The sequence below is a fragment of the Marmota marmota genome, unplaced genomic scaffold (assembly GCF_001458135.2).
Source record: "Marmota marmota marmota unplaced genomic scaffold, marMar, whole genome shotgun sequence".
In the NCBI taxonomy this organism is placed as follows: domain Eukaryota; kingdom Metazoa; phylum Chordata; class Mammalia; order Rodentia; family Sciuridae; genus Marmota; species Marmota marmota.
Genome location: NW_026000254.1, coordinates 199,564 through 222,355, shown reverse-complemented (window position 1 = coordinate 222,355; position 22,792 = coordinate 199,564). Strand labels below are relative to the sequence as shown.

Below are 22,792 nucleotides of genomic sequence, written 5' to 3'. Positions count from 1 at the left end.
GCCCCCATTCATTTCCATGGCAACTGCATCCTGATCCCATCCCCTGCTGACTGCCTGGCTCCGGGCAGTGCCAATAAAGGGAAGGAGGGAGTAAAGACCTCCCATTTGGAGCAGCATCCGGGGAGGGTCAGTGCCCCACCCCCGCCATGGGCAGGCCAGCCCCAGATCCCTAGGGATCTGTCCTATCCTGCTCAGCTTCTTCCCATCTTAAATCCTTGGCTCACAAGTTTCCTTAGCTCCTCATCTCTCCCAGCTGCTTGAAGACAAGGCCCAGTCTATAAGCATCCTCCCCCAGGAAGCCTTCAAGGCAGCAGGAGGGCTAGCAGAGGCTTGGGGGTCTGAATCTCCCCCACTTCTGCCACTTGCTAGCTATGAGACCTTTGGCAGTCAGTTTCCCTCTTGGAGCCTTTTTCTTCCTCTGTAAACTAGGATTCCTAATTCTTCCCTCACGTTTGCCATGCAGATTAAATAATATGTGGAAAATGCCTGACACGGGGAAGGTGCACAGTAAGTGCGAGTTTATTTTTATTCTGCTCAGCCACCCCCAAGCAGAAGGGATCTCTCTCCTGCACTCCCCCAACACTTCCTCTGTTCTACAGCCCTGATAACTTTCCGCTTTGTACTGTGGTTATTTGTGTAACGTGGCTTATTTACCCCTCTGCAGAGGATGCTCGTTTCCCCCACAGAATAGCCCAGCAGACAGTGTACATGGGCACATGTGTGTATGTGTGCATGTGCCCACATGTGTGGTTGTGTCTGTATATGTGCATGTCTGCACATATTCATGTCTGTTTCCATGTGACTGTGGATGTGTGCTTTTGATTCTAGGTTTGTTGGCCTTTGGATGTATCTGGTTTTGTACCTGTGTGTGCATGTGTGCGAGTGTGTGTGTGTGTGTGTGTGTGTGTGTACATGTACAAGCTTAGCTCCTGGCTCAGGAGAGTCCAGAAAGAGAGGGGTCTCCCAGACCCTTTCCGAAGTACAGGAATCCAAAGAAGGAATTACATTTGCTTCAGCTCTGCACAGATGAGAAACTGAGGTATAGAGAGGGAAAGTGACATGCCCAGACTCACATAGCTGATAAACTGGAAGCCAGGAACTGAAAGCTGAAAGCAGGCCTATCTACCTGTCCTCCGTGTGTGTGTGTGTGTGTGTGTGTGTGTGTGGGAGAGAGAGAGAGAGAGAGAGAGAGAGAGAGAGAGAGAGAGAGAGAGATTGATTGAGATTTTCCATGTGATCAGCATGTATCTGAGTGTTTTGGGGGCTCTGACTTGCAGGATTCCACACCCCCAGCTCCAATTTCTTCAGCCATGTGTGTGATCTCAGAAGCAAGTACTCTCATTTTTTTTGCCAGGCCCTCTTATGCCAAAAAGTGGAGAGCTGGGAGCAGCACAGAGCCAGGAGTGGGGAGAGGCAACAAGATGTCATAAAAAGAAAGCCTAGGCTCTGGGTTTGAATCCTGGCTTTCTCAGTTAATAGCTGTGTGATCTTGAGTAAGTTTACACCCCCTCTGTGAGCCTCAGTGTCCTCATCTATAAAATTGGGCTAATGGTGCCTGCTTCAATAAGTTAGGAGGACTCGATGAGCTAATTAAGCCCTTGACCGAGGGATAGAAGTAACTACAGAGCCCTATAGCAGCACAGAGGAGGGGCCTGTAAACCAGCCTGTGTGAAAAAGGTAGACAGGCATGGAAGGACACACCTGAGCTAAAATTTGAAGGGTGAGCAGGAGGTAGCCAGGTTGGGGTAATGAGGCAGGAGTTAGGTCAGGAGAGCCACCCATGGTCATGTTGAGGAAACTGGAGGTTATCCTATGGAGGATGATTACTATAAAACTGAAGTTAAGTCACATCCCTCCTCTACTGATCTAAATCAGAGCAAAAGCCAGTCTCCTGTGGGCTCAATGTCCTTCATAATTTGCTCCCCATTACCTCTCTGACCTTACCTCCTCTCTGTCTTTCCTCATTCACTCTGTTGCAGCTATACCAGCCTCTTCACTGCTCCTCAGACAGGCCAGGCACAGTTCTATCTCAGGGCCTTTGCACTGGCTGTACCCTCTATCTGTACTGCTTTTGCCTTAGCTCACTCCCTCACTTCCATCAGGGTTCTGCTTATATGCCATTTCTCCAAAAAGGCCTTCCCTGATCACCACATCTATAAAAGCACCTCATGCACTCTGCTTTATTTTCCTTCTTAGAGATTATCCCTATCTGAACTGATAGATTTATTTCTTTAATAGTCTACTTTCCCCATTACAGTATTACCTCCCCAAGGGAACACTCTTGTGTGTCTTGCTCACTGCATAGAGGGTGCTTAGTAGTTTGTTGAGTGAATTATGGGGAGCTGTGGAAGAGTTTCCATGGGAGATCAAAATGGTCAGATTCATATTTTTGAAAGCTCTCTCTTGCCACAGTATGGAGAAGAGTTTGGAAGAGGAGATTGGAGGATGTGGTACAAGTTCAGGTGAGATTTTTATTAAGCAACCACCTGAGAACATTCACTGACTCCCTTATGCCAGAAGTGTTTCTTGAGCATCTACTCTGGGCCAGGCCCCTTGATCTGTGTTAGCTAGGAGATTACCAAATTCTCTTCCTGTGCTGGGATTCTGGGAGCCATGCACACAAATAGCTGTCACGCTTTGCCAAAGCTAATCTGTGCCATAAAAAGGACAGCCATGTGCTGTATGTGGGAGCTCTGAACAGGATCAGCAATAATTTCTGGCTGGAGGCAGGATTCAGGAGGGCTTCTTAGTGGTGGCATATGACCTGAATCTTGACGGAACCAGGATGTGGGGAATTTCTCAGATTGCACATGGCAGAGATGATGGGGATTGCATAGAAGGTGGAAGGTAGTATACGAGCAGTCTTGGAGGTGGGAGACTGAAGAGCATCGGGGAGAAACAGGATCTGGGCCAGGATGGATGAAATAGGGAGGGGGCTGGCAGCCAGCCCCACAGTGTGGCTTAATGTTTGACAGTGTGGGCTTTGGAATCAGTCTGCCTGGATTTCAATCCTGGCTGTATCATTGGCAGCTGTGTGACAGTGAATACGTTACTTAACCTCTTTGGGCCTGTCTCTTTATGTGTAAAATGAAGATAAATAACAATATCTACCTCATAGGGTTGTTTGGAAAAGTAACCAAATTATTGCATATGAAGTGGTAAGAATGTTAAGTGCTCTATAATCATTGTCTGTTGTATCTTGAAGAGGTCTTAAGTGTCAGAATAAGGAATTTGGGCTATCTCTTGTGGGCAATGGGAGCTATCTATGGATGGTTCATGAGTAGAAGAGACAGTTGATCAAAGCTGAACTCAAGCAGTGTGCTGGGAGGGGAGATGTTTGTGAGGTTGGTGGGCAGGTCCTGCAGTCCTGAGGGAAAGGAGTCTCTTGGATGATGAGGGTGGGCTGGTTTGAGTTTAACCCATGGATGGTGATGTCAGCCCCCCCCACCCCCCGCCAGGAGAAAGAGAATTTGAGGTGGAGGGCATTCCCGGAGTCTGTTTCTGCTTTGTCCAGGGCAGTGTTGCAGATATAATACTTGGGAGGGTGGAGGATGAGCAGTGGGTGGGAGTTCCCACCAGGGTGGAGCCCAGCTCTGTGACCCAGGGCCCAGCCTTATAACTGCAGTCTCCCTACCACACCCAGCCCCCAGTCCCCAGCACAGTGTTCTGCTGGGAGGCTGGTGGGCCTGTTGCAGTTCAAGCTCCTGTGCTGGTAGAGAACTCCCCATCCATATACCCCAGCTTGCCTCTCTGCCCTGTACTCTAGCCTCTCCCAAGTAGGGGCTGAGGAATGGGCCCTTAACCTTTTTACTATCCAAGAACCCCCCAACCATGTGCCCCTAAACCAGACCATTCTCTAGGCCCAGGCCACATCCATTCCCCCCACAACCTCCTCCATTCCTCACTTGCCTGCTTTTCCCCTCCTGAGCCCTCCTTTTGGTTCTCCCCACCTCTGTGGCTCCTCACCATGCCGGCTCAGCTCAGGGCTCCGGGGCTCTGTCGCCACCTGGGTTCCCTGGCAGCCTGGTTGCCATGGCACCGTGGGAGCAGGTCTGGCAGAACAACAGCTCTGGGTAACCCGGGTAGGCAAGACCCGGGGCCCAGCTTCTGCCACTCTTCGGCCTCGAGACCCCCTTTCCCTCCTCCCCAGCTGAGCAGAGGAGGCCATGAGAAGAAAGAGGAAGCTGCCCCGCAGGGCAGCTCTTTACCTGTGAGGATGTTGGATGGGAGGCGCCTCCCACTTTCGCTGAGCCCTCGCCCTCGCCCTGCCCTCGCAGCAGCAGCAGCAGTAGCAGCAGCAGCCCTGGAACCCTGGGAACTGGCCAGGCCGGGCCTCCAGGCTGCTAAGGGCAGGGGCGGGGCTGCAGGGGTAGGGCTGGGTGGGGGAGGGGAGAGTCTGGGTGGGCAGGGTACAGGGGTGGGCCTTGGGCACCAGGGAAAAGGGTTGGGAGGGGATGACACTCCATGGAAACTGGTCTGGTGTGGCGCTGAGGATGGCACTGGGAGGAAAATCACAGCACACTGTGTCCAAGACAGGGCTCACCAAGGGATGGAGCTGGGAGGGCAGAGGTCTGGGAAGGGGGAAACTAGCCCATGGGAGGGGAGGAGAGTTTGAGGCTGGAGCTATTAGGGGACTTTTTTCTTTTAGGACTATTAGAAGAAGAAAGGGCTAGAGAGGATGGGACTGGGAGGAGACTGGTGTGGGGATAAGGCTGTAAGGGATGAATAGGACTGGGGGCAAGAAAGCCTTGAGGGAAAGGCATCAGAGAGGATGGAGCTACAGGGAGAGAGAGATCTATGGGTTGGGGGCGGAAGGGGAATGAGGAAAGGACTGAGAGCTAGAGGGCTTGATGGGAAGGGACTGTGGGGGCAGAGTGAGGAGACAGCTTGAGGATTAGGACTCCCCTTTAAGTGTTGGGGTCCCTGTATCTATGAGGAAGCAGGGAGAATGGGATTGGGGGCAGGGATTTGGTTCACTCACTCTCAGTCTGGCCCAGCAGGCCAATCTCCTGTTCCCACATCCTGGCTCATCTTATCTCATCCCCACAGTGTGGAGGGTGATGCCCCGGGCAGTGACCTGAGCACAGCAGTTGATAGTCCTGGGAGTCAACCCCCCTACCGACTGAGCCAGATGCCCCCCACCAGCAGCCACATGGGGGGCCCCCCTGCTGGGGTGGGCCTTCCCTGGTCTCAGCGGGCACGCCTCCAGCCAGCCAGTGTGGCCCTGAGGAAGCAGGAGGAGGAGGAGATAAAGCGCTCCAAGGCCCTATCGGACAGCTATGAACTCTCCACAGACCTGCAGGACAAGAAGGTGCAGAAGATATGGCTCTCTGGTTGGGAATGGAAGTGGGGTACAAAAGAGAACTGAGGGAGGGGTCGGGATATGGAGCTTGAGGGTGGTATCCAGGGAGGGATGATAAAACCAGAATTAGAAAAGACTGGCTCCAGGACCCTTTACCCTCCTGAGGACTCACTCATTTACCACCCGTCTACTGAATCTTGTATTCACTCAGCAAGCATTATTGAGCTCCCTGCCCAGGTCCTGGAGACCTGCCCCCCGTCTTCAAAAACATTCATTAGCACACACATCCGTTGACAGTTTCACAGTATGATACAATATATTGTTTAGCTTTTTGTTTTGAAAAAGGGGAAGGAGAGGACAAAATACTACATATAGGAAAACAGAAATCTGGAAGGGCATACCAAAATGTTAATTGTGGTTATGCCTAGGTGTTTGGACTTTAGGCAAACAAACCTACCTATCTCCCTTCCTCCTGACTTCTTTCCTCCCTGCCTGACTTCCTTTTTCTTTCTTTCCTTCTCTTCCTCTCAATTCTTTCTTCTTCCTTCTTTCTTGAAACTTCTTGCTCTTCATTTCCTTCCTTTCCTTTTTTGGTTTCTCTGATTTTTTTTTCCTGCCTTTGAATAATCAATGTATACTTCTTATAAATGAAAACAATAACAACATAGTCCAAGCCCATGTGGCCAGTACTGAAATTCAAGAGAATTAGATTGGCACATCTGAGCAACTGTCAACAGCTAGCTGTGACTCCAATGGGGATGTGCTTGAAGGCCCAGGGCATAAGCCTGTAGCGTCTTTCTGACCTTGTTCCTCTTGGCCTTCCCCTGTCAGGTGGAAATGCTGGAGAGGAAGTATGGGGGCTCCTTCCTGAGCCGCAGGGCTGCCAGGACCATCCAGACGGCCTTCCGCCAATACCGCATGAACAAGAACTTTGAGCGGCTACGCAGCTCAGCTTCAGAGAGCCGCATGTCCCGCCGCATCATCCTGTCCAACATGCGGATGCAGTTCTCCTTTGAGGAGTATGAGAAGGCACAGAACCCAGCGTACTTCGAGGGCAAGCCTGCCTCGCTGGACGAGGGTGCCATGGCTGGTGCCCGGAGCCACCGTCTTGAACGGGGGCTCCCCTATGGAGGCTCTTGTGGTGGGGGCATTGATGGTGGTGGAAGCTCTGTCACCACATCTGGAGAGTTTTCTAATGACATCACAGAGCTCGAGGACTCCTTCTCCAAACAGGTCAGGAGCCCTGAAAAGGGCCTTTCTTCCCCATCCCCAGGCTCTGGCTGCTTCTACTGCTTTTTGCTCATATTCCCAATTGAAAGGAATTGCACTGCTGAGCATTTCATAGCAATAAATAGCTACAATCTGAGTTGGGACTGTGAAAGTGATGAGACAGAATTGGTGAGACAAAACAAAAATTACATTGCTAAAGCAAGCCAGTTAAAATATGGGAGTATAGGACAAATAAGAAAATAAAAGTTATCACTATTTGGAACTTGATCTGCTATCATAAAAACTAGAAGGTAATGAGCTCTTACTGTGTGCCAGGCACCATGTATGCCTCCTAACAGACCTGTGAGATAGAGATTATTATCCCCATTTTTCAGAGGAGATTGAGGCTGAGGCACTGGCCCTGGTACTTGTTCAGAAGGATCTCCCAATCTGGTGGGAAATAGCAGACATATGCATTCTACTATTTCCTGAAATAGAGTGTGCTCAAAGCCATGAGGAAGGATTCTATGAGGACCACAGAAAGCTTCTTGGAGAAAACAGCTTTGGAAATGGGCCTTACCAGACTGAGAAGATTTAGCAAGTTAGAGATAATTGAGGGGTGTCGCTTGCAGAGGCATTGCATCAGCAAAAACATGAGAATGTAACTGGCACTGATGGGAGTGGGAGATCATTCTAGGCTTGGGGTGTGTCAGCATAGCTGCCCAGGTATGAATCTAGTTCTGCCATTTCTCAGCTGTGTGACATTAGGCAAATGGTTTAACCTCACTGATTTACTTATTTGTTTTGTAGTATAGGGGATTGAACCCAGGGGTAACTTTACCACTAAACCATATCCCCAACCTTTTTTTAAAATTTTGAGGTGGGATCTCACTAAATTGCCCAGGCTGGCCTTGAACTTTCAATCCTCCTGCCTTAGCCTCCTGAGTTGCTTGGATTATAGGCATGCACTACTATATTCCAGTAAGCCTTCTTTTTAGAGTGTTTTTTATTTTATTTCAGGTTTTTATTTTTGCAATGTTTTGAAGATTCATTTCAAGCTGGGCACAGTGGTGCACTCCTGTAATCCTAGTAACTCAGGAGGCTGAGGCAGGAGGATTGCAAGTTCAAGGCCACCCTGGGCAATTTAATGAGACTCTGCCTCAGAATAAAAAAGGGTAGGGGATATATGTCAGTGATGATTCCCCCTAGCCTCCCCCCAAAAATGAAGATACATTTCAATTAGGTAACCCATATGGAAGCACCTAGTACATGGTAGCTGCTAAGTACATGTTAGGTTTCTTCCTAAACCAAGGAGGTGGAGTTGGGGATGTAGCTCAATGGTAGACCATTTGCCTAGCATGCACAAGCCCCCAGCACCCTCTACCTCCCAAAAAGGAATACCAAACCAATGATGTACTTGTTAGAAATTGAATGAATGAAACTTTATAAGAGAAGAAATAACTCTGCTCTATACTCTGTGATCTGGTCTTGCCATCAGCCTTCCTTAGAGCTAGTAAAGAGGTGGAAGAAAGTAGTATTGAAGCGAAGGTCTATATCATTCATCTACTCATTCATATGGAAAAGATTTAATTAAACATCTCTTCTGTGTCAAGCAATATATTGAACTGAGCTAAAAAGAGAAAAACCAGAACTGCACCCATCCCTCAAGGGAAGAATAGAGAATAAGGGATCACAGTCTGGTGAGAGAGATAGAGGAACAAGGCCTGGTCCCAGCTGTGGTGCTATACAAGTCTGATGGGGAAGTGTATATCACTTATCTATTGCTACACAGCAAACTACTCCCAAATTTAATAGCTTAACACTGACCTTAGAGACTGTGCTTAAACAACAAACATAAATTATCTGAAGCCATTTCTTTTTGAGGGCCAGGAAGCTGGGAGGGGCTTGGCTGGATGGTTCTAGTTCAGGATCTCTCATGAAGCTGTGGTCAAGCTGTGTGGTAGGACTGCAATCTCTGAAGACTGGACTGGGACTGACAGGTCTACTGCTTTCAGGCTCACTTACTTGGCTGTTGGCAGGATTCAGTTCCTCACCACATGGTCCTCTCCCTGGGGCTGTTCATGATGTAGCTCCTCCCAGGTGAGGGGTCTGAGAGACAGAGAGAGAATACAAGCCAGCAAGAGAGTGCTCAAGATGAAGCCAGTCTTTTACAACCTAATACCAGAAGTCACATGCTTTCACTTCTACCATGTGTTGCTGGTTACACAGACCAACTGTGGTATAATGTGGTACCTGAGGGTGTGAATACCAGGAGTGGATATCTGTAAGGGCCAGTTTGGAAGCTGGATACCACAGGGAGGCAGAGTTCCCAGGTGTGGTCCAGATTCTTAAGGCTAAATTGAATGGGTTTCCTAAGAAAGAGCACTCTGGGAGCCCAGGATTTTGGTTTTCCCCAGGGGGATGGCAGAGGCAGGAATGTGGCTTGAATCAGGGAGGAGGTAGTATTTGGCTTGAATCTATATGGATACAAAGGAGACATTGGGGTGTCTGAGAAAGGACCTTGTGGTCATTAGCCTCAGCTCTTGTGAGCTCACAATGGCTCCCTGGGAGTTATTTTATAAACCATAAAGAACCTGCCAAGGGTTGGGGGAGGGGATTATACTTTCTTGACCTACCCACCAGGAAGATTCCCCCTCTTTTCCTCCCCTCCTTCCCTCCTTCCCTCCCTTCCACCATTCTTCCCTTCATCTTCCCCCCCCAACCCTGTCCCTCCCTTTCCCTCCTCCCCTTCCCCTCTGTACAGGTAAAATCTCTGGCTGAATCCATCGACGAAGCCCTGAACTGCCACCCATCAGGGCCTATGTCAGAAGAGCCAGGGTCAGCCCAACTGGAGAAGCGGGAGTCAAAGGAACAGCAAGAGGACAGCTCAGCCACGTCCTTCAGTGACCTTCCCCTCTACCTGGATGACCCAGTTCCCCCACCATCCCCTGAGCGACTGCCCAGCACAGAGCCCCCACCCCAGGGCCGGCCTGAGTTCTGGGCACCAGCCCCCCTCCCTCCAGTTCCTCCACCAGTGCCACCAGGGACCCGGGAAGATGGTAGCCGTGAGGAAGGCACTCGCAGAGGTCCAGGGTGCTTGGAGTGCCGGGATTTCCGGCTGCGGGCTGCCCACCTTCCCTTGCTTACCATCGAGCCTCCTAGTGACAGCTCTGTGGACCTGAGTGACCGCTCAGATCGTGGCTCTGTCCACCGCCAGCTGGTATATGAGGCTGATGGCTGCAGCCCCCATGGGACCCTGAAGCACAAGGGGCCACCGGGCAGGGCCCCAATCCCGCACCGCCACTACCCAGCCCCTGAGGGCCCAGCCCCAGCCCCACCAGGGCCCTTGCCACCAGCCCCAAACAGTGGCACTGGGCCCAGTGGTGTGGCTGGGGGTCGGAGGTTGGGGAAATGCGAGGCAGCAGGCGAGAACTCTGATGGTGGAGATAATGAGAGCCTTGAGAGCTCCAGCAATTCCAATGAGACCATCAACTGCAGCTCTGGCTCCTCTTCTCGAGACAGTCTGAGGGAACCTCCGGCCACTGGTCTGTGCAAGCAGACTTACCAGCGGGAGACAAGGCACAGCTGGGACTCGCCAGCCTTCAACAACGACGTGGTACAGAGGCGGCATTACAGAATTGGCCTCAACCTTTTCAATAAGTATGTGCCCCCTGTTCTAGCCTCCTCACCCCTGCTTACTCTGCCAGTGGGCACTTTGGTCCTTGGGATTGAGCTCCAAGCAGCAACCTTGGTTCTACTAGCCTCTCATTTGGTAGAATGGTGTTTTTTTCCCAGATGTTCAGGGAAGAGGATTGAAAACAGAGTGGCAGAGTAGAGAGACCCCCAGCACACCCGGGTTCAGGTCCTAGTGCTGCCACTGACTGGCTGTGTGATCTTGGATAGATGTTTTCCACTAAATGAATTCTGAGCCTTATTTCCCCACCTCCCCTTTTCAGAGAGGAAGCAGTCTGGGTTATAAAGAGCCCTAGTCTGGGAAACAGGAGACCAAGACCCTTTGTCTGCCTTTGGCCACTCACTATGTAGCCCTGGGCAAGGTGTGTTCCTTCCTTGGGCTTTGTTTTTTCCATCTATCTATAAGCAGGGGGGTGTATTTGGGAGGTGTTGGGGGGACAGAGTGGTGTGCTAGACTACTCAGTGACCGTGACTGAGCTCTTTCTGGGTGCCTGGTCTCGTGCCAGGTGCTTAGGAGTGGGTTGGGAATGTGGCATTTGATGAGAAAATAATTCAAAAACATTAGCTGCAATTAGAAAATGTTAGCTGTAATGGAAGGCATTAGATGTAATGCCTCATATCTTCATAGTCTGTTAAACACTGCCACCTATATTTAATTCTCAGAGTAACTCAGCAAGTTGGGTAGTTATGTCCCTATTTTATAGACAAGGAATCGAGGCTCGCAGAACTAAAGAGGATTATTCACAGTCATACAACTGGGAAGTGATAGATTTGAGACTCCTAGAATACCAGTGTCTCCCAAATTTTAGCCTCCTGGAGAGCTAAGGTTCTAGGGCTCTGGATGTGGGATAGCTCCAACCCAGATTTTGGCCTGGCTCTCTAGAAACCTAAGGAGCACCTTGCCTGTAGAAATACTAAGGCTGGGTGATCAACCTACCGGGATGAGATATGGGACATGGAACAAAGTGACCCCTTCACTTCTTCTCAAACCTGAGGATGTGTGACTCAGAGAGACCACCTTGTCCTCTTCTCAGGCATTTTTTCAGGACTCCTGGTACCTGATAGAAATATCAAAGCTCCTGGCATAAAGCTGGCTCTCATTAGATACTGATTTTCTTTCAACTGTGGTGTCATTCCAGTGAAGGAGGAAGTTGGGGTGAGGAGACCTTGGAATTTTGAAGCTCTGTGAAATGAGCAAGTGGTTTCCTCTCTTTTAGGCTTTAATTTTCTCATCTGTATCATGAAGAGATTGGACCATATTATAGATTTGATATCCTTGGTCCTCTGAAGCCGTTGCTATTTGGGCCCCAAATTAGTTCTAGAAATGGGACAGAGGACAAAGTTCTAGAATGACTGTCATCTCACCCACCTCCTTTCTTTCTACAGGAAGCCAGAGAAAGGTATCCAGTATTTAATCGAGCGGGGCTTCCTGTCAGACACACCAGTGGGAGTGGCTCACTTCATCCTGGAGCGGAAAGGCCTGAGTCGGCAGATGATAGGGGAATTCCTAGGGAACCGGCAGAAGCAGTTCAACAGAGACGTGTTGGAGTGAGGACCCCAGCATGGGGCAGGCGGGCTTGGGATTCCCAGGAAAGGAAGCTAGCAGGGAAGAAGGGGACAGCTCGTCCTTGTTGATCAGATAAACTTTTCAAAACAGGATGAATATATCTTCCTGCTCCCTTATACTTCTGCCACAAAGGAATCTGATCTATCTTGATCTTACTTGGAAAGTCTACTGAGTGACCCTGGGCAGGGCATGCTCATCCTATGTCCTGCTTTGGGCCTCAGTTTTCCCATCTCTGGAATGAGTGGATTGATGGATAGGATCCCTAGTGACCACCTGTCCTGCCTTGATTTTCTGGGATGAATATATTTTACACATTCTGCCCTTAAATGTTCAGCCCACAGATCTTGATTTTAGAAATCTATTGGTGGGGATATTAGTCCATTTGAGCAGGTCAGGGTGGATCAGAAGGGTTTGTGTGCGTGTATGTGTGTGTGTGTGTGTTTGTGTGTGTGTGTGTGTGTGTGTGTGGAAGAATTGAGAGTGCTGCATTCCCTTCTTTGTTCCTCAGCTGTGTTGTGGATGAGATGGATTTTTCTTCCATGGATCTGGATGACGCGCTCCGGAAGTTCCAATCCCATATCCGGGTTCAGGGTGAGGCCCAGAAAGTGGAGCGACTCATCGAAGCTTTTAGGTATGCCAGCTTTCCTCTCCTGAAGCTGTCCCTCTCCACTTTGGGGACCCATGTAGTGTATGTCTACAAGTCACTTCTCTGAGCCTCATACTTTTCTCACCATAAAACAGAAACAATAAAACCTATCTTCCAAAGCAGTTGTGAAGATCAGAGGTAGTACATATAAAGTATCTAGATCAGCATCTGTAACATGGGCATTTAATAACAACACCAGAAATAAAAACTAACATTAACGGGGTTGGAGATGTACCTCGGTGGTAGAGCACTTGTCTAGCATGCACAAGGCCCTGGGTTCCATTCCCAGCTCGGCCAAAAAACTAAAAAAGCTAACATTCATGGAAGACATCCTAGGTATCAGGCACCAAACTGGACACTCTTACATGATTATTTCATTAAATACTTAAAAACCACTCTATGGGTAGGTGCTTCTATTATTCTGATTTTGCAGATTATAAATTAACTTGCCCAGGGCAGTGAGTAAGGAGTGGAACCAGGATTTGAACTTAAGTATGTCTGACTGCACAGTCCATCCATGCCCTTAACCGTTATACGGTACTATAAATGCTTTAAGGATCAGACAGGTGTGGGTCTGAAACCTGCTCCATTCCTTTGAAGTATTTAGAGGAGAAACAGAAGAGTTGCTGAGAACTTGTTTCCCATATGGGAGAAGGATTTGCTTTGAAGTCAGAAAGATATGGCTTTACCATTTACCAGCTGTATTACCTTGGGCAATTTACCTCTTGGAACCTGAGAGAGAAAGAGAGAGAAAGTGAGAAAGAGAGAGATAGGCTGAGGCAGGAGGATCATAAGTTCAAAACCAGCCTCAGCAACTTAGAGAGACCATAAGTAATTTAGCAAGAACCTGTATCCAAATCAAAAATAAAAAGGGGTGGGGATGTGGCTCAGTGGTTAAGTGCCCCTTGGTTCAATCCCTGATACCAAAAAAAGAAACAAAAAAGAAAAAGAAAAATCGAGAAAGAGAGGGGAAGAAGGAGAAAAATGGCTATTTTACAGGATTGTGAAAAGATTACATGAGACAATGAACAATACATAAAATGGGAAAGTTCCAAAAAGATAGTGATTGTTGTTTTTACATGTTAGTCTTGGGAGATCTGAAATGGACAGACCCAGAAGGCTAAGGAAGTATTTCTTGGAGAAAAGTGTTGGTTCTGCCAGCCTGGGCAAGTGGTGGGTAGGTAGAGATTGCTGGTACCTGAGTTTGGACTTGACCCCTCCTGCCCTACAGCCAGAGGTACTGTGTCTGTAACCCAGCCCTCGTGCGCCAGTTCCGGAACCCAGACACCATCTTCATCCTTGCTTTTGCCATCATCCTCCTCAATACCGACATGTACAGTCCTAGCGTCAAGGCTGAGCGGAAGATGAAACTAGATGACTTCATCAAGAACCTGAGAGGTGACCAGACTTATCATCAGCTTTTCCTACCCTTTGCCTGTGAAAGGAAAGTGGGTGGTGTGTGAGGTGGGGGAAGGATGAGGGAGATCCCAACTGTTTTTAGAAATTAACCTGTGTGGTGTTTCACTTTCTGTCAAGGCTGAATATCTCCAGGGCATTCACTTTTAAATTCACTCAGAGTCATTTTAAAAAGGGCTGGGGATGTAGTGCTTGCCTAGAATGCATGAGGCTTTGGGTTCGATCCCCAGCAACACATACACATACACACAAAAAAATTGTTATTTGCCCATATACTCATCCACACACTGAATATTTATTGAACATCTTATGTGTACCAGACTTCTAGGACCTAGCGTTATAGCACTGAATATGATAGATAAAAGTCCTGGCTCTTACATTATTTCACCCAGTCATTCACTTATCCATTCTTTGCTCTCTCCTTCCTTCTCTTCCTTATATATACCCATAAAGACTCATTTATTTTACGTACCCTTTCCTGCACTCACATATTCATTTATTCACTCAGCCACTAGTCAGTTGATTCTTAATGTGTGCCAGGCCCTATGATGGGTGCCAAGGACAATGGAGGAGAGTCTGCCATAGTCCCTGCTCTGAAAGAGCTCCCCATGTGTGGAAGAGACTGACTTGTAGTGCCCAGATAACCAACATAAGACAGATACTGAATAGTGATATTAGAAAAGTCAAAATCCAGTCAGACCTCGAAACAGCTCCGGAGAGCCTACCTCCAACTGGCTTCCTGGAGGATTTTATTTTAAGTTGAGCCCTAAAGGCATGGATAAGGAGACAGAATAGATGTAGCGGAGGATAGCTAGTATGAAGAACAAGGAAGGCACAGTGGGAGAAAAATGTAAAGTTGTTTAGAGAACAATGGAAATGGGGTAGATGATAGGTTGAGAAGGTCAGATGGAGCTACTACCTGAGGGCATTGAATGCCAGATGAAAGGTGTCACTTTGACTTGTTATTCTTGGTTTATTGTATTGATGTCAAGCCCTGCCTCTCACCAAAGAGCAGCCTGCTAAAAATGGAAACAGAAATGAAAGAAGAAAATAGAGTTGGGGGTGGGGGGGGAGCCAAAATCAAGACAAAGTTGCTGAGCATCAGGGTCTATACAGTTAGTCGGCTTTAAACTCTCTGACAGCTAAAGTGAAAAAGGCAATACAGTGAAGAGTATTCCTTTAAGCCAAGTACCATGGTGCATGCCTGTAATCCTAGTGATTCTGGAGGCTAAGGCAGGAGGATCTTAAGTTCAAGGCCAGCCCCAGCAGCTTATCTAGACCCTGTCTAAAAAAAAAAAAAAAAAAAAAGAGCTGGGGATGGATGGTAAAGCGCCCCTGGATTCAATCCCTAGTACTAAAAAAAAAAATGTTCCTTTAGCACCTGTCCCAGGAGTAGGCGTGGCATTTCCAAAGGAGACATCATTTCCTCTAGCAGAAGGTTTAGAAAGAAGTGAGTGGGTTTCACTGAGCAGACAATCAGGAGGGGAGAAGGATGGTAGACTTAGGAGGAGGGAGTTAGATCAGAGGCCATCTGGAGCTGTCTATGAAAATCCTGCCATTATTCATTCATCTATTCCCTACCCCCCATGTGTATGTACAGTCAGCCCTCCATATATGCAGGTTCAACATCTGTGAATTCAACCAACTACAGATCAAAAATATTTGAAAAAAGTTGCATCTGTACTGAACATGTATAGAGTTTTTTCTTGTCATGATTCCCTAAACAATAAAGAATAAAAACTATTTACATAGCATTTATATTGTAGTAAGTGTAAATAATCTAGAGGTGATTTTACATATGCTGGAGGATGTGTGTAGGTTATATGCAAATGCTATGCCATTTTGTATAAGAGACATGGACATTCTCAGATTTGGGTATTGATAGAACCAATCTCCCTTGCATATAGAAGGACAAATGTGATTCTGGAGGCTATGTGGGAAGGGGATGTCTGTGTGTATTTCCCCTCCAGTTATTGAATAAATAAAGCAAACAAATGAAAGTAATACATGCTCACTTTAGAAACTTTGGGAGCCTGGGAATATAGCTCAGTGGTAGAGCATGTACTTAGTATGTATGAGCTCTAGTTCGAAACCGAGTACTGCCAAAACATTTTTTTTGGAAAAATATAGAAAATGTCTTTTTATGGTCTCAAATTCTGTCATTAGAGCATCCATGTTTAATATTTTGGTATATTCTGGTCTTTTTTCCATGCATATGTAACTTTCTATATAGTTAAGTTCATGTTATACATGCAATTTATTATCTTACTCTTTTCACTTAACTTGCTACAAGAATTTCCCCATGCTACTGAAATCTTTTTGTAAATGCCAAGTTTTTAACATCTGTATATTATCTTATTAAATGGATATACAAACCTTTACTTAACTGTTTCTCTCCTGTTAGAACTTAGGTTGTTTCGGAGTTTCCCAATAAGTAGCGTTTTGTGAACATTCTTGGACTTATATCTTGCATGTTATTTCTGAGTAATTTCTCAGGGCAGATTCCTAGAAGAGGAATCACTGGCTCTGGATATTTAGGCTTTTGCCAAACTACCTTCCATAATAGTCATGTTACTTACTATACATCCCCAGTTCTCTACGCTGGATATTATTTTTGTTAATTTAGAAGGCAAAAAAAAAATACTATAATACTTAATTATAGTGTGTTCTGGGCTGTTTAGACAAAGTCCCTACCCTAGGGAAAAAAGCAATTGGCTGGTTTATTGAAGGGCAGCTTCCCTGCCCCAATCCTGGTCAAGGAATCAAGGGTACCCAATTAACCCTTGGTCCTAACTATTATCATGGTCCATATGTAGGTGTGGGATATTGTGGAAAACCCCTACCAATCACTCCCTACATTTATGTGACATATCCTGGGGTTACTCCCCTCATTCAGGGGTTGACAATGGTGAAGACATCCCCCGAGACCTCCTGGTGGGCATCTACCAGCGCATCCAGGGACGCGAACTACGAACCAATGATGACCATGTGTCCCAGGTGCAGGCCGTGGAGCGCATGATTGTTGGCAAGAAACCGGTAAGTGCCCTGGGAGGCTGCAGAGGGCCAGGGTTCTGGTCTTTCTCCACCATTATGTGGTAAGTCACTGTCCCTTATGAGCCCAGGGTTCCCTTCACCTACAAAATGGAGTGAGTGATAATGCATTCCTTGGGGTGGGGACAGTGTTGCAGATGGTGCAAGGCCCATAGCGGTTGCTATATAAATATTAGCATCCTTCCCACCTCTGGTTTTGCTTGCCCACTCCAAGTAAGGAGCCAAGCTAATGTTAGCTGAGAAGCAGAGCAAGAATACACTTTGGTCAACAAACATTTATGAATGCCTTTCCACTGAGTTCAGCATTTCACAGGCCCCCGGAGACAAATGTAAGAATCAGATATGGTCTCTGTCCTTAGGGGCACTCAGAGACCAATGGGGTTGCCAGACAGACATTTATAATACTTCCACCTTATGGTCTAGTTTAGGGGAGTAAAAAGGAAGGAGAGGCCATTTTCAGCATGGGTAAATTAAGGAAACCTTAGAAGGGAAAATTTTGGAATTGGAATTCGAAAGAGGGATGGAATGTGGCCATGTGGAGCTGGACAGGAAAGGCATTACAGACAGAGGGTGCTATAGGGAACAAAGCAAAGTGTCAGAAAAGCTGGAGCTTTATAGTCTTTGTGTCAGAGTGAATGTTACAGTGCTGGGACCCTGAAGTTGATGGGCTGGCCTTGCTGACACTATTTCTCCATGCCTGTCCAGGTCCTGTCTCTTCCTCACCGTCGACTGGTTTGCTGCTGCCAGCTCTACGAGGTGCCAGATCCAAACCGCCCCCAGAGGCTAGGGCTGCATCAGCGGGAGGTCTTCCTCTTCAATGATCTCCTAGTGGTATGGGCATGGTGCTGGAGGAGATGGGAGGGAGCTGGTCAGCTTGGCTACTGGATCTGTGTAAACCTTGTTGACATTGGTGTATGGAGCATGGCAGGTGAGGTGCTCTACTGTGCCATCTGCATGGTCACCAGCAAGGTCCAGGCCTTCTCTGCTTCTCCTTTTCCTCATGGGTTCATTTGTAGGTTGCCACAGTCACAAAGAGGCAGAAAATGGTTGAATACAAATTTGCAATATGGAAAGTGGTAGGAGAGATGTCCCTGTTCATCTTAATAGCCAGGAGGGTTGTGTGAAAAGAGGTGAACTGTGACCCTGGAATCAGTCTGAAACCTTCCAGTGGTCCTGATTGTGGAAGGTATTCTTGAAACCAAGCTCATCACCAGTACAGAGGTGTTTGTCTTTTAGGGATGGGACTTTCAAGTTCTTCTGGGTAAAAACCAATTTTGTAGATGGCCTATATGACTGCAGGGACAGAAACATACCCTCCTCCAAGGCATCCAGTTGTCTTATCAGACAGTTCTGATGGTTAGAATCTGTTTCCCTGTGGGTTTCCTCCAAGGATCTTCACTTGACCTTTGGGATAACAAAAGATATTGCTAAATGTCTTCTGGGTGGCAAAATAACCCCCAATTAAGAATCGCTGCTTCAGACAAATATCTTCAATGCCCCCTCTGAGCCTGTTTCCTGCTGTGTGAAATGGAGCTAACCTGTACATCCTAGGGTTGTCATGAAGATGAAAAAGAGGTCATAGCCAGGAGTGGTGGTACTCCCAGAAACTTGGGAGGCTGAGGCAGGAGGATCACAAGTTCAAGGCCAACCTGGTCAACTCAGACACCATCTCAAAAAATAAAAAGGGCCAAGGATGTAGCCCAGTGGTAGAGTGCCCCTGGGTTCAATCCCCAGTACTGAAAAAAAAAGTCATATGTGTATGTGGAATGGTGTTACCCTGAGGTGGGCCTGACCCACACAAGTGCTAAGTCAGTTTTAGATGCCCCTCGTGTGCTGACATCTGTGTCTAGCCCTATGCTGGGCACTGGGTATGTGAGATGAATCAGACTCAGTCCCTGTTCTCAGGAAGCTCACAGTCCCAAGGACTTAAAAAAGTACTTTGAATCACTGTGAGCTGTAATCATCCTGAAATCAAAACAGTTACTTTTTAAGAGCCACTTGCAGGGGCTGGGGCTGAAACCCAGTGATTCAGTGCCTAGCATGTGTAAGGCCCTGAGTTAGTTCCCTAGCACCACACACACAAAAAAAAGGCACTAGAAGATTGCCTGAGCTCATGTTAGTGGAAAGTCCAGAGTGCCTAAGTACTTATAAAGCTCTTAGGTTGTTGAGAAAAAGACTTGTTAACTCTATAAATAGGCAGGGCAGAGAGTGCCATTCTGTGCTGGCTGTGGAGGGTGAGGACCAGGTGGGTGAGAGAACTTGAAAACCAGATTCCTGTCCTCTAGGCCAGTAGTGGGCAATTATATACTCAAAGGACTACCATAGAGCTCTAGATGGGAAAAGCACTGATCTGGCACTCTGGTGGAAACTCAGAAAAGGGAAATGAAAATCCATGTGGGGCGTTAGGATGGGCTTCCTAGAGGGAGCAGCATTCAGTCAGTTCCTGTAAAAATTGTAAATACTTGTGTGCATTGTCATGACATCAAGAATTTGGATAGAAAAATCCCATCTTTCCTGTTCTGTTCCTCAAGCTTCAGTTCTCCCCAACTTGTGGGTATATGTGTTTGTGTGTTTATGTCTCTTAGTGGGGGGGGGGTTGGGAAGGGAGGGTGATTACTAGAATTAGGTGCCATGAGGAAATTCCCCACCCCAAACCCTGCCTCTTGTCTTTTTCCCACCCCTGCCAAAGGTCACCAAAATTTTCCAGAAGAAGAAGATCTTGGTGACATACAGCTTCCGTCAGTCCTTTCCCCTGGTGGAAATGCACATGCAGCTCTTCCAGAATTCATGTGAGTCCCTTCTTGGACCCCAGCATCTTGAGTCTATCCCATGGCCGCCATGCTCATCCTTCATCCATACCAGTCTTCAGGTTTTGGAGTCCTTTACAAATGGGTTAAGTTCTCCAAAGCACCTACCTGGTCCTGGGATGAAGAGCAGGCCAAGGTGGAGTGTGACTCAAGTCTGGCCCCTAGGGATCAGGGAAACACAGTGTGTGTGTGTTCCCTGGTGGGGCGAAGAGATGGTGATCATGCTGTGCTCTGAAGGACTGAACCAGGAGGAGCATGGTTGGGTGGCATTCAGGACAGCAAAATCATTGTGAGTAGAGGCAGAGGTACAAAGGAAAGGGTTTTTAGAAAGCAGTGCAGAATTGGGTTTTCCTTTACATCCTGGAGTATAATGAGTAAGAGGGCCACAACTATCAGGAGTTCGGGGGCAAAGGGGAACCACTAAAGACACTGGAGCAGAGAAAGAGACACGTCAGAGTTGGGCATTAGAGAAATCATTTCCAAGCCAGGTTTGGTGGTGTAGTCTCATCACTGGGAGGCCAAGGCCAGAGTTTAAGACCAATCTGGGTAACATAGTGAGACCCTGTTTTGAAAAAAAAAAAAAAAGGAGAGAGAGAGAGAACTCATTTCCCATCTAAGCCACCTTGCTTTAGTTCTGTAGAGGCACCCAACTTTTCCTGTCCCCTCCCTTTACCCACAGATTACCAGTTTGGAATCAAGTTGCTGTCTGCAGTACCTGGTGGGGAGCGAAAAGTCCTTATCATCTTCAATGCCCCTAGCCTCCAAGACCGACTGCGCTTCACATCTGACCTGCGGGAGTCCATCGCTGAGGTGCAGGAGATGGAGAAGTACCGTGTGGAGTGTGAGTAACCCAGCCACGTGTCCTTCCCCCACTCTTGACATAGTGCCCTGCAGACATCAAGAATCCCATCTTCAGAGAATCTCAGAGTTGAGGGTTGGCTTGCATAAATTTCCTATCCTTATTCCAGGAACCCTTCATTCTCTGCTTGAATACCTTCAGTGCCAAGGAGCTCATTACCTCCCAACCTCAGATTACTATTCCAGGCTCTAAGAGCCAATGCCCTGGCCCCCACATCTATTCTCCAATTGGGAGCTAATTCTTCCTTCTATTAAAAGACATCATGGAGAAGAAGCAGGGTATAGGAGGTAGATCTGTAGTTTCAGATCCTAGATATATGATTTATTATCTGGATAAACTAGAGCAAATCACTTAACCCCCTGAGCCCCAGTTTCTTCCTACATGAAATTGGGATGACCAGAAATCTCCTCCACAGAATTGAAGAGATGAAATGAAACAAGGCAGCTAAAGAGTCCCAATATATCCTAGGCGTTCAACAAATGTCATTCCCTATCTCACCCTCTCCTTCCCTCTTCCCACATATCAATTCCTGAGCTGAGTCTCAGCAACTTGTTCTCCCAGCCCTAGGGGGGCTACACCAAATCATCTTGAATCATATACAATGGAAAACAAAAGTGATTACATCTCATTTCCCCTGATGTCCTCCAAGTTTTTTCTTCTCCAGGCTAAGCAGTCACAGTTAAGTAACATGGTATTAAGGAGAGAGGCAGGCACACAGAGAGAGACAGAGGCGGTGGACAGCTCCTTGGTGAGGCCTTCACAGTTCCAGGGTCTACTCTACTCAGCAAGGCAGGGTTAGAAGTTTCAGTTCACCAAATCCCCAGAGACCCTTAGGAAATGCAGAGCAAGACATTAGCATATCAAGATGAGGGGAGGATAATTAGACTAGAGTTTCTATGACTTGCTTGAAGAATTGGGGGTATAAGGAAGCCAGGAAAACCCAAGCTCTGGAATCAGGAAGACCTGCTTCCAGAATGTTGGCTCCACCATTTCCAGCTATATGACCCTGGGCAAGCTCTATGACTTCTCGGATTCTCAGTTTCTTCCTCTGCACAATGTGGATGATGCTAATAATGTGGATTGAGAGGGATCAAGTATGTGTAGCACCCACCATACTGCCTGGCACATAATAGAGGATTCGATTCCTGTCAGTTTCCTGCTCCTGCCCTTCCAGGAGCCCCTCTGCCCTGGAGCAAGGTATCTGAGAACTGAGTGAGCTCTGGAAAGATTGTCCTTCTCCATAGGCTAGAAGGGTCTTCTTGTCCTTACTGTGAACCATCTGCCTTGAAGTTCTTTTTTGAACTTCAGGGGTGTTTGGGGAGACCTGACTGCTAGACAGTAAGAAAGGGGAGGAGTACAAAGGGCAAAAGGAGGGGAAAAGGAGCAGGTAGGGCAGGCACTGAGAGGAAAGAACTAGCAGGAGGAAGTGGTGCAGGACAGGGTCTGGGCACCAAGGTGGCTTCAGAGACAGAGCTGCAGTTTGGGGGGAAATAAGTGCTGGCTGTCCAGGGGGCAAAACAAGAGGTCTGGGAGCCTGTGGAGGGCTGGGGCCAGTCAGGTGGGTTCCCACTCCCATTCCTGATCTTTGCACCCTGTCTCTTCCACTGTCACCCAGCGGAGCTGGAGAAGCAGAAAGGTATGATGCGGCCTAACGCCTCACAGCCTGGAGGGGCCAAGGACTCGGTGAATGGGACGCTGGCCCGCAGTAGCCTAGAGGACACTTATGGGGCAGGCGATGGGCTCAAACGGGGCGCACTCAGCAGTTCTCTGCGAGACCTCTCTGATGCAGGTAAGTCTTCTGGGCCCTGCCCTGGCTGGGGAGACACGGGACCGGGTGTCCTCTTTGCCTCCTGTCACTGGCCGCCAGACTTCCCTCCACCTGCTACACACGCACGCACCCTGCCTTCACCCAGAGCCCTGGGCACTGTGCCACAGGGGGCCTGGTAGCCAGGTCAGAACAGATGGAGCCCAGGGTTTGGGCCAGGGAGTGTGAAGTGGGGCCACGGGCTCAGCCCCTCTCTCTCGCTGCTCCTCCTCTCCTCCTCTTTTCCCTCTTCTGTCTCTCCTGTACCGCCTCTCCTCCTTCTCCATCTTTTCCTCCTCTTTCTCTTCCTTCTCCACCTCTCCTCCTCCCCACCTCCCCCTCTTCAATGGGGGAAAGGGATCATGGGGTGTCTGTCCCCGGGAGGGGCCCAGGCCTGGTGCCCAGCTCTGGAGCCCAGCAGGGTGGGGAGGGGGGGTT

The 22,792-nt window shown here is 48.0% G+C and overlaps 1 protein-coding gene across 6 annotated transcripts in view; it reads left to right on the top strand.

Annotated features, from left to right (window-relative positions):
- Positions 1-22,792, top strand: part of Iqsec2 (IQ motif and Sec7 domain ArfGEF 2) — an 80,876-nt gene that overhangs the window by 56,302 nt on the left and 1,782 nt on the right. For all 6 annotated transcript variants that reach the window (XM_048796702.1, XM_048796701.1, XM_048796700.1 and 3 more), the window contains 11 exons: positions 5,050-5,311; positions 6,134-6,535; positions 9,276-10,171; positions 11,591-11,752; positions 12,280-12,402; positions 13,649-13,815; positions 16,730-16,869; positions 17,590-17,715; positions 19,574-19,673; positions 20,371-20,532; positions 22,166-22,339. In XM_048796702.1, the coding sequence (XP_048652659.1) occupies positions 5,132-5,311; positions 6,134-6,535; positions 9,276-10,171; positions 11,591-11,752; positions 12,280-12,402; positions 13,649-13,815; positions 16,730-16,869; positions 17,590-17,715; positions 19,574-19,673; positions 20,371-20,532; positions 22,166-22,339 (2,632 nt within the window). In that variant the 5' untranslated portion in view covers positions 5,050-5,131. The remainder of the gene's footprint in view (positions 1-5,049; positions 5,312-6,133; positions 6,536-9,275; positions 10,172-11,590; positions 11,753-12,279; positions 12,403-13,648; positions 13,816-16,729; positions 16,870-17,589; positions 17,716-19,573; positions 19,674-20,370; positions 20,533-22,165; positions 22,340-22,792) is intronic.